At 41.9% G+C, this 13,111-nt stretch overlaps 1 protein-coding gene across 1 annotated transcript in view; it reads left to right on the top strand.

Moving 5' to 3' along the window:
• SLC38A1 (solute carrier family 38 member 1) overlaps positions 1-13,111 on the top strand; it is a 193,130-nt gene that overhangs the window by 68,713 nt on the left and 111,306 nt on the right. The window contains exon 4 of the mRNA XM_033957586.1: positions 4,431-4,546. Within this exon, the coding sequence (XP_033813477.1) occupies positions 4,431-4,546 (116 nt within the window). The remainder of the gene's footprint in view (positions 1-4,430; positions 4,547-13,111) is intronic.

The following is a 13,111-nucleotide window of genomic DNA, read 5'->3' as shown; positions in this document are numbered from 1 at the left end:
TTCTCCCTTTATCACTCTCCCTCATCTTGTAACAATTTTCCTTCCTCCCCTCCCCCAACCCCGCTCACAATTAATATGCTCTCTCCCCTTGCATCATCTCACACTCCCCTCCAGCGTGCAGCACCTTTACCTTCCCCTCCCTTTCTGCCAGGTCCAGCAGCACCTCTTCTCCCTTCCCCTTCCCATTCCCTCTCCCTTGTCCAGCATCACCTCTCCCTCTTTCCATGTCCAGCAGTACCCCTTCTCCCTTCCCCCAGCCTTTCCCCATGTCCAACAGTACCTCTCCTCTCCCTTGTGGCAGCTCACTGTGTGCTTTTAACTACCCCACACAGTTGCCGCTAGCGTTAATTTAGCTGTGGTTCCATCAGGCAGCCTCAGGTCTTTACTAGGCTGGCCCGCTTCTGATGAAAGAGGAAGTTGCATCATCGGAGGCAGCCAGCTTAGCAAAGGCCTGAGGCTGCCTGATAGAATCGCCAGCTCAGCAGTAACTCTCCTCTATCTAGCGGCAGCTCACTGTATGCTTTTAACTTCCCCACACAGCTGTTGCTAGCATTAGTTTAGCCACGGTTCTATCAGGCAGCCTCGGGGCTTTTGTTAGGCCGGCCCTCCTCTGATGATGCAACTTCCTTTTTCATTGGAGGCAGGCTGGCATAGTAAAGGCCCAAGGCTGCCTGATGGAATCGCCGGTTAAACTAACGCTAGCAGTGTAAGGATTAGCAACTGCCCAAAATGTAAGGTTATGGAATGGAGGGTAATGTTGAAGCAAATAAGCCTCAATGATATAATGTGGCAGCCTTATAATCTGCCAGGCCCCGGGTTCGATATCCTCATTGAAGATTCAGTAGGAAGCACAATTACTGACAATGACAGCCCAGAATGATTGCATAAAAAATATATATTGTGCAGAAATAGGCTTAATGTTACAGAAAGGCAATGTTACAGAGAGGAAGAGTTATACATCTAGCATATACTCGGTTACTAATGTACAGAAAGAAATAGACATAAGCTTTACAAATACAGAGTGGATTCTGAGACTGCTTGGGGGGGGGTGAGAGAGAGAGCGAGAGAGAGGACAGTTTACCTGCATTAATGTGTGTTTGGATAGGTGAGAGGCTGTCTAAGAAGACAGGGAAAGTAAGCCAGGGTCCAAGTTCCAGAAAGAGAAAGAAAGGAGGGGGAATGGTCCAGGTTCCAGAGAGAGGGGAGGGTGTTGCAGAGAGGAAGCTTTTAGAGGTTGGAATCTTATTCTAAAAATAGAAACTATTGTATTTCCCAGTATCTTTCTGTTTATAATTTGTAAACTGTTTGAAATAATGGTTAGTTTAATTGATAAGGAAGGTGTAACACTTACAGGAATGGTAGATGGGATTAGTCTGTCTGGCTTCTTTGTCCCATTCAAGTAGCATACCTTCTTGATAAACAGTCCAGTCTGGCCTGATGCTTTATGTATGTGAATTCTGTGCAGGAGCTTTTAGCTGGGGCTAGTGTTCATTTTAAGTACCAGACCTTAGTACATTTTTAGAATCTCAGGAATGTTAATCATTGATACTTTAGATGTAATTTTCTGAGGCTGTCTGCACTGACATACCCCAAGGTCAGATATAACTGATATGATCTCCCATAGGCCTTTGCTGACATTGGTAAGGCCAGCAAGTTAAGGCTGGATAACTGATATGATCTCCCATAGGCCTTTGCTGACATTGGAAGGCCAGCAAATTAAGGCTGGGCTGACAAGCAGCAGCTGTGTGGGGAAGTTAAAAGCACACAGTGAGCTGCCGCTGCTGGTCCTGAGGGGGGAGGAGAGGGGGAGAAAAGACAAGGAAGATGGAAGATACGCGACAAAAGAAGAAAGTTGAGAAACATACTGCGCCGACGCCACATATATAAATTGGCAGAAGGAAGTTGGGAGACATACAGTGTGGGACGGTGTACCCCCTGTGGTATGCGTACCGCGTGTTGAGAATCTCTGGCCTAGAAGACTATCCAGCACTGGTACTCTAAGGTCAATGCAGAGCCCTTAGAAGCCTCATTAGTCCTGGAATTTTTGCAAGAGGGACTTGAGAAGGATATGTTTGTTGGATCGCTGAAAGTGCAGATAGTGGGTCTTTCATATTTCCGAGCTCAGAAGGTGGGAGTGTCTCTGGCCTCTCAAATGTCACCAGATTCCTTAAAGGGGATCTTAGGTTGTCCCCTCCAGTGCGTCTACCATTCCCATCCTGGAATCAATACCATCTTGTGAAGTCTCTTTAGAGCTCCATATGAGCCCTTACAAGAGGTTTCCCTTCTAGATACTGTTAAGATAAGGTTAAGCTGTTCCTGGTAGCTATTATGCCAGCAAGATGGGTCTCTGAGTTACAAGCGCTCTATTGCAGGGAGCCATTTCTAAAGATTACGGACACAGTGCTTTCCTTGCGCACAATTCCATCTTTCTTAATGAAAGTAGTCTCTGCCTTCCATGTCATTCAGGAAGTCTTTTTGCCCATCTTTCAGCCTATGGGGTTGAAGATAAAAGGACAATATATTACATTTGCTAGACATCAAGCGAGTGCTTCATTACCTTGAAGTTACCAATGAATTTTGGTTCTCTAATCACCTTATTATTCTGACCTGTCAGACTAAGAAAAGGAGATCTACATCTAAAACCTCGATCTTCAGATGGATTAAAATGGCAATTTCTTCCACATATGTAGAATGTGGTAAGCAGTTGCCAATCGCATTGAAAGTGCACTCCACCAGAGGGGTGGCTACCTCATAGGCAGAGGCTTGGGCAGTCATTCCTGAGGAGATTTGTAGAGCAGTTACATGGTCTACTCTTCATACCTTTTCCAGGTTCTATAGAGTGGTCATGGCAACCAGAAAGGACCCCGCCTTTGGGTTCTCTTTGTTAAAGGCAGGCTCAGTAGATCCGTCCTAGTTTCAGGGAACTGCTTTGGACTACTAGATACATTGCACTAGAATGAAAGATTAGTTTCTTACCTTGATAATCTTCTTTCTTGTAGATGTGTTTAGTAGCCCTGAAGCCCCGCCCCCATAGGTGGGCCACCTGTGTCTGAATTTGGAGAATTCTCTGTGCCTCAGCTAAGCTGAGTTGCAGAAAAAAAAAGAAAGAGAAATCAGATCTCAATTTCTGCCTGATAGTAGGACATGCGAGTAGCTTCAAGCTCCATCAATGTTAGTGTTGGTTGCATACAGTTTTTATATCAGTTTGTTACAGAGCAGAACAGAAGTGTTGTATTGGGGAGTTCCCCATTTCCCTCCTTCCGGCTATATCTTTCGTTACAGTGATGCTTGACTGTTTTTGTACAAACTGAGGAGGCAGGAGCAGCTGGCTGAGAAGGAGGCTGAATTGAAAAGATGACTGACAACATTCCTCAAGCAACTTGTGGGTTCAGACAGATAACCCTAGTGTTCAGGAGACATAGCTACAAGAAAGAAGATGATCATCAACACACGTCAAATAAACCAAAAGAGTGTTTATCACTTGGTATAATGTAAATATAAATTTTCCAAATATAAATAGTCCAAAGTGTACACTTATATGATGACAAACATCTCTGCTATCAGTGACTAAGCATGGATTTTGTCATGGCCCATGTTTAGCAAAAAATGCTTCTTCAGGGAACTGCTGAAAACAACCAGTTAAAGACTCAATAGTTTATAAGATACTGTAATCTCTCATCTTAAAATAATAGTCTTATGTTAGGAACATAAAACTCAGAAACTTTTTATTCTCTAAGGCTTCTTGTTTTAGGACTGGCAATGAAACACACGATCTTACTATGGTTACTCTGCATCAAGTATCATTTCTAATCAGAAGTGTGCAGTTATGGTCTCCCCCCCTCCCCCCTCTCCAAAAGAATATAGCACAACTAAACTAAAACAAAGTTGAGAAGGGTGACTGAAAATTATAAAGGGAGTATAATAACTCCCTTGAAGAGCCCTAACCTATTTAGCCTCTCCATCTTAGAGAAAAGTTGACTGAGGGAATAGGATAGAAGTTTATAAAATTGAGTAGAGTGGAATGGTTCACTAAGGAATGGTTCTTTTAACCTGTCAGACACAAAAATGGGAGGGCACTTTGTGAAACTAGACTGAAAATAATCATAGTTCTTTTTTTATTGCATAATTAAGCTGTTACTGGAAAATGTGGTTAAGAAGACCAATATAGCAGTATTAAAAAGAGATTGGAACAAGTGCTTGGAGGAAAAATTCATAAATTATTAGCCAGTTAGACTTAAGAATCATTTTTTTACCTGGAAATGAACTATGAAAAATAGGTCTACTTTTTAGAATCTGCTAGGTACTTGTGACCTGGACTGGCCTGTTTTGGAGATGGGTCACTAGGCTTGATCGGCCTTGGTATGACTCAGCATGGCTTTTCTGGTGCTATTTTATAGGTTAACATTTTGATCAATTTGTTTGTTTCTCAGATTCCAGGAACAACCTCCTTGGGTATGTCAATTTTTAACCTGAGCAATGCTATCATGGGCAGTGGGATTCTTGGGCTTGCCTTTGCCTTGGCTAATACTGGAATCTTTCTTTTTGTGTGAGTATCCACATTAACCTAATATTCATATTATGGTAGCAGAAAAGGTGAATGTAATGTAATGTAATGTAATTTATTTCTTATATACCGCTACATCCGTTAAGTTCTAAGCGGTTTACAGAAAATATACATTAAAATTATAAATGAGAAAGGTACTTAGAAATTCCCTAACTGTCCCGAAGGCTCACAATCTAACTGAATGAGGTGTTTAATTGAAATGTGCTTGTTTAGATTATACTTTCTATGCTTTATGAGAATTACAAAATAAACGTGGACAGAGCAGTTCCTGAGATTTGGGCCAACTTGTTGTATAGGAGCTAAAGTTTCCTAAAACCTCAATTTATGAGATGGACAAAGGTATCAGGGTAAGGAGCAGGCTACATAACGGAGGAAATTCTAAAACTGGCACCTATAATTAACTGAAACCGGCGCCTATAGTTAATTGGGAAGGCCTAGTTACCTGGGCCAATCATGGCCTTAGGTCCCTTCCTGATGTATCCTGGAATGGGCCTAATACTTTGATTGGTCCAGGCACCTATAGCCCCTCCCATAGGAGGGCCTTAGGCACCTGGACCAATCAGGACCTTAGGCCCTTCCCAGTGCCTCCCAGGGTGCACTGGGAAGGGGAAGGCCCACCATTTTGACTAAGCAGGCCTGCCGGCAGGAGGGAATGAGCATCCTTCCTGCCAATTTTTCATCAAAGGTACAAAGTGCTGTGTAGGGATTTCGGGCTCAGAGGAGGGCCTCTCAGAGGGCTATTGGATGGGGGATTACATAGTAACATAGTAAATGACAGCAGATAAAGACCCGAGTGGTCCATCCAGTCTACCCAACCATACATGCTCCATAAATTAATTTAGTTTAAATGGTCCTTTTTCTTAGATATTTCTGGGCCAGAAACCCAGAGCCCTGCCTAGTAGTGTGCTTAGGTTCCATCTACTGGAGTCTCCATCAAAGCTCACTCCAGCCCATCTTAACCATCCTAGCCATCGAAACCCTCTCCAGCCCATCCTCAACTGAATGTCCATATACGGGACACAGGCAGGGCAGGATTAACCAATAGGCCAAGTAGGCACTTGCCTAGGGCCCAAAATGGTCAGGGGGCCCGATGAAGGAGGGCATCAACATTGTTTTATCCAAACAGCGATGGGCCCCTCCAGCATCGATCGGCAACACGGCCCCCCCAATCGGCAACACAGGCCCACCCCGATCGGCAATGCGCCCTCTCCCCCCCCATCAACGGAAAGTAAGACAAGCAACAACGTGGGTAAGAAAGACAACAGGAACTGTAATTGTGCAAGCAGTGCTGCTTGCCCAAAGCTTCCCTCTGATGCAGCTTCCTGTTTCAGCCTGGGCGTATGGTGGGGTGGGGCAGGGCAGGGGGGGTCCAGTGTACTTGGGTGCCTAGGGGCCCTCGACGAATTAATCATGCCCTGGACACAGGACATGCAAGTGATGCAGGGTGCCACCGCCCTGGTGCCAACCTCCCTAGCTATGCCACTGCATCCAACAGAACAGTTAAACCAACTATGCCCAGGCCCATAATGTTACTTCCAGACTAGACTATATTATTGTGTCCCACAGTTGGTTTTCTTGTATATCTGGTGCACTAGAATTTCTGATCATTATGTTGAGAATAGAGTTAGCTATGAGTGTTCCCTCTACTGGACTTTCCTTAAATATATCTATCACGATGAGCACTTTTATAAAGGTTTCAGGTTTATTTAAAATTTGATATACCGTCTTATCAAAATTCAAAGCGGTTTTACATAGTATATATAAAAAAACAAGCAATTATAAAAATATATATTAAAAACAAATTTCATTAAAATAACATTAACAGACTGATACATTCAATGACATACTGGTACAAAAGGTGACTGGGCAGAAATACAAAATTTAAATTGGAAAGGCTGGGAAGAGGGTAAAAACAAGAAGAAAGGGAAAAGCAGGCAAATAATCTAAAATACAAAGTAAATGGAAGAGAACAAGTTTCCATCACCGTCATTATTTTATTTTATTTTATTTTTTTAAATATCCTTTTTATTAGAGTCAACCAGAGAAAGAGGTGAGTTACAGTAAAAACATATGCAGAAAGTAACAGTGCAATACAATCAGCAACAGCATATAATAGAGTGAGTGAACCAAAGACCATGATATCACAGAAATAGGAAGAGGGGCCCAATACCCACCACCGAGGACATACCAAGATAAACAAGTGCAATGGCCCAAGAGATTGTGGGGTACTGAGCAGAGCTATCTCTGCACGCCAAGAACGGAAAATCTATGATTACGCCAAGAAGCTTTTAAAGTGGAAATAGGCCTATTGTACTAACAAAGTCACTCTGGCAGACAGCTAAAGTAGTCTTAAGAGGGGACATTATTGCTGTCCACATACATAAAGAGTTGACTCAGGCCATTTTGCATTTAGAGAGATATCTGGTACAGGACTGTAGGTGATATGCCTGCCATCCTACTTCAATTGCTTGCAGTAAAGATGGCCTTAAATAATAAACTGCATGAAATGATAAGACTAATACATATTATAAATATAAACTTTATGACTATACCAATAAAGCTGATCAACTGCTCTCTAGATTAATTTTGGTTATGTCCAAGAAACAGGCTCAGTGTTGGATGAAAGGGAGCCATTATCCATTAAGGATTTTGCAGATTGCTTTAAAACTTATTTCAGTAAGCTTTATACTACACTACATGCGAGTCCAGATGTTACAACTTATGATTTACCTAGGCTCCAGCTCCCCATTTAACAGATTCTGAACTGGATTATTTAAAATGAGCTTATAACATCTGGAGAAATTCAACAAATTATTCAGTTCTATCTGCAGGACAAGATGGGTATTCTAGTGAGTTTTATCGTCTGATGGAACCACAGCTTGGATTCAAATTAGAGGCATGTTTTTTTCAGGTCATAGAACAAGGTGCTTTCCAAGAAGAAACCAACTCAACACTCATCCCAAAGCCTGGCAATGATCTCACTCAAGTTGCCTCATATAGACCCATCTCATGGCCTGCCAAGGCTTATTGATCCAGATCAAGTTGGCTTTGTAAGGCAGTGTTAGGCCATATTTAATGTCAGGAAATGCCTGGGAACATTGCATGTATAAGGGCATTGAAGTGTTGACTCTCAGCTGTGATGCAGAAAAGGCCTTTGGCCTAGTGTCTTGACCTTTTCTTTTCAATATATTAGATCACTATGGATTTAGTGGTCTTTATTTAGCAGCAGTTTGGGCAGTTTACAATATTTATTTATTTATAATTTATATTCTGCATATCCTACAATTCTATGCGGATTACAAATTATTCAGATACTCAAGCATTATTTCCTAACTGTCCCGGCGGGCTCCCACTCTATCTAATGTACCTGGGGCAATGGGAATTAAGTGACTTGCCCAGGGTCACAAGCAGCCATGCAGGATTTGAACCCACAACCTCAGGGTGCCAAGTTGTAGCTCTAACTACTGCACCACACACTCCCACAGTCCACATTTTTTGTTAACTAGGGCTATTTCTTCAGTATTTCTTATTAATAGAGGTACGAAGCAAGGCTGTCCGCTTTCACCTCTTTTGTTTGTCTTTTTTGGGGAGCATATTTTATATAGTATACAATAACAACCAGATATCCAAGATTTTAATATGCAGGATCAGACTGTCAAAATATTAGTATTTGCTGATGACATATTTTGTAATGCTCATACAACCGTATACTTCCATGCCAACCTAACTTTGTGCTTTAGACTCTTGTATGGTTTTAAATTAAACTATCACAAGACAGTTGCAATTCCTGTTATTACTCTGCTTGATATGCAAGCTATGAATTTTCCATTCCAGTGGGGCAGGAGTCTACCCTTTATTTTGGCATTCAACTGCCAAAAAAAAATCTTTCATCCTTTTATGAAGTCCATATTCAACCTTGACAACATTGTCTAGAACTTTGCTAAAAATAAAACTGGACTAACTTACCTCTTTCCATGTTAGGCTATCTTGCTTTGTATATGATGGCAATCTTGCCAAAATGGTTGTGTTTTCAAACAGCCCCACTTTTCTTAAATAGAAAGGATCATCTGTTATTACAACAAGAAATCCAGGCTTTTCTGTGGAAGGAAAGGTTCCAAAATCTTGTTTTTTCTCCATGTAATGGAGGCCTTGCACTATCTTAAGGCATGCCAAGACTGACAATTGAGTAATTGATTGGCTAAAAAGCTCAGATCATTATACTCAGATTTTGCACGAGCAAACATTTATTGCTCCTTTGACTCTTGCTTATAATTTATATATATTCCGCTTATGGTATATTCATGCTACCGAAATACAGCATATGAAGCGTAGTAATTTAATCAATCCTCTTAGAAGGATCTGGCAAGAACTTTGCAAAAGTAAAGATATTAACATACATGTTACAACATGGTTACCGTTGCATGGTAAGCTAGATTTTCCAGTGGGTATGTCTAGTAGAACCTTTTTACATTGGGCAGAGTATGGTATCAGCATGGAGGAACATTATGTTGATAAAGCATGTCAAATTCTCTCCTTGCTTCTTTGAAGAACCAATACAATATTTCCCCTTTCAACCAACTGGCTTTTTTTTTTTTGCAAACTACATAGCAACTTTACCACGGGATGCCCTTATTGAGGACATAATGGGCCACGTTGAATTGTTTTTGCTATGCAGTGAGCAAACCCCTTTTATCAAAAACTTTTATAGACCAGTCAGCCAGCTTTGAGTTATAAGAAATGGGGAGAGTCATGGTCTAGAGATTTGGGTATGATTATTTCAAAAGACAGTTTGAGACTTGATTTGTAAACCAATGGTAAAACTGACCATTTTAACATATGAACAGCAATATAAATTTGACTATAAAGCTTGTATTTCACAAAAAGGGTTACCTAATGGGGATCATACAATCAGACTGTTGTCTGAAGTGTGATGCAGAAATAGCAACTCTTGGTCATGTGTTTTGGTCTTGTACTGTGAGAACTGGTGGCAGCCATTCAGGGAGTGGCTCAAGGCCAGGCAGGAGCGCACAAAGCTCGCTCCTGCCTGGTACACTGCTGGACAGCCATTCAGGGAGGGAGGGGCTCAGTGCAGAAAGCTCGCTCCTGCCCGATACACCGCTGGGCCACTAGGGATTCAAAAAAGTGCATGGGAGGAGGCAGGAAGGAGGTAAAAAAAATTGTTAGAATCGGCCGGGACAGGAGACAGGAGGTCATATGGCAGGCTGGCGGAGGCCTTCAACAAGTCCTGGAGGGGGGCAGGTAAATGCTGACCTGAATATAAGACAAGACCCCCATTTTTGTGCCATTGTTTTGGCCAAAAAATCTCATCTTATATTCAAGTATATAAGGTAATTGAATATCTATGCCTCATCAAGCTCATAGTTGGCTTTTGATCTGTTACTCACTCGATCATTTTCTCCTTCAGATTTATCCAGAGTTGGATAAGAACCAACCAAGTCTTGTGTTTTGCCTTCAGATGGCTGGGGTACAGGTGGGTAGGGAGGAGGGTGGTTTCGGGGGGTAGAGAGGAGGGTGGCTTTTGGGGGGTAGGAGAACATGAGCCTCTGAATTTTTTTACTTTTGTAAATTGGTTATTTAGAGGCATCAAGATTATCTAAAGTAATTAAGTAGTGTTCATAAGCCCTCAGGTCACGATTTAGATTATAACCATATAACTGACCATATTTGCAGCATGTATTTTTAGCAGAAATTATAACTACTGCTTTGAAAATATACATATAAGTTCAGATGAGTAGTTACAGGTTTAGGAATTAGACATACTTTCCCATTAGCACTTTGATAAACAGTAATACTTTTGGAGGGTGATTTTATAACAGGCCAGCCAGGTTAATTAAATAGAAAAACAGTTATTTTCACCCTATTTTATAAAAACATTTAGACACATAAAATACTAGTAGCTCATAAAGATCACTTAGCTACTATTTGGGTGTCTGCCAGGTACTTGTGACCTGGATTAGCTACTGTGGAAACAGGATAATGAGCCCAGAGATGGTGTTAGCTTGAAATATGGTGTTTTCATGCTTAGATCTTTATTGCATGTTCCCAAAATATCTATTGCCAGAGAATGTGGTCAAGATGGTTAAGATAACAGAATTCAAAAGAGATTTAGATGATCTCTGGAGGAAATAGTTTTAAAAAACTATTAGCCATGTAGACTTAGGATGTACATTGCTTATCCCTAGAAATGAGCTATGAAAATTGGATTTACTTTTTGGCATATGCTGGGCACTTGTGGCCTAAATTGGCCACTGTCAGAGACAGGGTGTTAGATTCAACGGACTTTGTTTGTATCATACTGCACATAGGACAAGTACTATATAAGAGGTCTGCTGGAGGTCTAAGAATTTAACTCATTAGTAAAAATTAGACCATGGCAATATCAACTTGGTTTGTTAGGATCATTTCTCAGCGTCTTGTTCTCTTAAGATCAAACATGTGTTCTGAGCCCTGAGCCAAGGATGGTCCTTTCTTGGCTTTTTGGCTGAGACTAGGAACCCTGTACAGTACTTGGAAGGGGATAATTAAAATCCTTGCATCAATGATATTATTGTAACTTATAATATCATTGATGCAAGAAATGTTAAATGGATTGTGTCTTTGATAAGAATTTGAAACGATTCTGAGAGAGGTATTGGACTTAGAATTTGATTATCCTCTTTCTCATTCCTGCACTTGGGGTTTTTTGGTGATAATTAAAATCCTGCCATCTGATGCCTCTGGTGATGAAACTGTTGAGATTCTGACCAGCAGGGAAGGATTAAACAACATGTTTAAACAATTTGATTTATCAGGACTTAGGAAAATGGAGAAGAGTACTCATATGGATATGAATTTGAACGTCATTATTTGTATGTATGATACCTGTCTTGTAAGTCTTGATATTACATGTGATTTAGGCCACTGTTCTTCAACCGCCGGTCCGCGGACCGGTGTTGGTCCGCAGAAAATTTCTGCTGGTCCACGCAGGGCCGGCGAGATCAAGTCGGCAGTTAAATTTCCTGCCAACTGCGGTTCCTGCTGACTGCTGTTCCTCCCAGCCTCAGGCGATCAAGACAGGCTGCCGACGTCGGGGCCTTCCCTCTGTGAGTCTCGCCTGTTAGGAAACAGGAAGTTGAAACAAAATAGGCGGGACTCAGAGAGTGAAGGTCCCGACGTCGGCAGCCTGTCTTGATCGCCGCCCCTGCCGAGTTGTTGAAGAGGGCCGTGGGGAAGTTGCAAGTAGAACCGAAAGAACTGCAGATACAGTTGCAGGTGGAGGGAGATGGTCAGCATGTGTGAGCAAGATCCTGGGGAGCCTTCACAGTGGCTGTCTCCCCTCCCACCAGCTCTCCTACTTGCCAGGGCAGTGATTTACTGGCAACTTCCTGCAGGCAAGTACTGAGAGCTGCTGGAAGGGGAGGAAGCCACTGTAGGAGGCTGGGAAGCTGCTGGATAAAGGGAGAGCTGTTACTGGACTTGGAGGGAGTTAGAAGGAGAGATGCTGCTGAGAGGGGAGGAGGGAAAGAGATGGGAAGAGAGTTAATGTTGGATAGAGGGAGGAGGGAAGGGAGAAGGAAAAAAGGAAGGAGGGAAGGGAGAAAGAAAAAAGGAAGGAAACAGCTGGCAGGGAGATTACAGGAGGGGAAGGGGGTCAGGGTGGAATGGAGAGATAGATGAGGGAAAGGGGAGAAAGAGGAATGAGAAAGGGGGTCAGCAGAGAAATGAGAGAGGGATAAAGATGCTAGATCTGGTGTAGGAGAGATAAAAATGAAGAAAGCAGTGAAGCTGGAATGAATGATGTAAAAAGGAGAGAGGAGGCACAGGCTGGATGGACAGGGGAGAGGGGCATAGAAAGAAGTCAGATACATATGGAAGGGGGAGAGGGCAGACACTGAATGGAACGTGCAGATGCTGGATTGAAGAGACAGGGCAGACGCTGGAAGGAAAAGAGTGAAAAGAAGATGAAAGCAGAAACCAGAGACAACAAAAGGTAGAAAAAATTAATTTTATTTCTATTTTGTCATTAGAATATATCAGATTTGAAATATATATCCTGCTAGAGACATAACTGGGGACTGCAATATTCTGTTAACATGATATTTCTATGTAGCATTCTATAATAACTTGGCTTGTTCAGTTTTCTTGATAGTAGAGGGGATATATGTGAAGGGGAGGGGAGACAGGGGTTTTGTTGGTCCATGCTCTGTATATTTGTGTTTATAAAATCACAATTGTTCAGAATATTGTTTCTTTTTATACTTTAATAAAATACGTTCAATATAAAATCATAACTGCGGCTTGTGCAGATGGGATCAGATGGTTTGCGGGGACCGAGCTTGCGGAGATGGGGCGTAAATGGGGTTTTTTCATTTTAGTCCTAGTAGTCTGCCGGTCCACAAAATAATTATTTTATTTCTGCCGGTCCATGGGTGTAAAAAGGTTGTAAAACACTGATTTAGGCCTCTTTTATAAAACTGCAGTAGTGATTCTCCTGTGGCAAATGCACCAAAGCCCATAAGAATTGAATGGGATACGGTGCATTTGTCA

The sequence above is a fragment of the Geotrypetes seraphini genome, chromosome 9, assembly GCF_902459505.1.
Source record: "Geotrypetes seraphini chromosome 9, aGeoSer1.1, whole genome shotgun sequence".
Classification (NCBI taxonomy): Eukaryota; Metazoa; Chordata; class Amphibia; order Gymnophiona; family Dermophiidae; genus Geotrypetes; species Geotrypetes seraphini.
The sequence above is the reverse complement of the archived record's forward strand: the minus strand, read 5'-3'. Positions and strand labels throughout refer to the sequence as shown.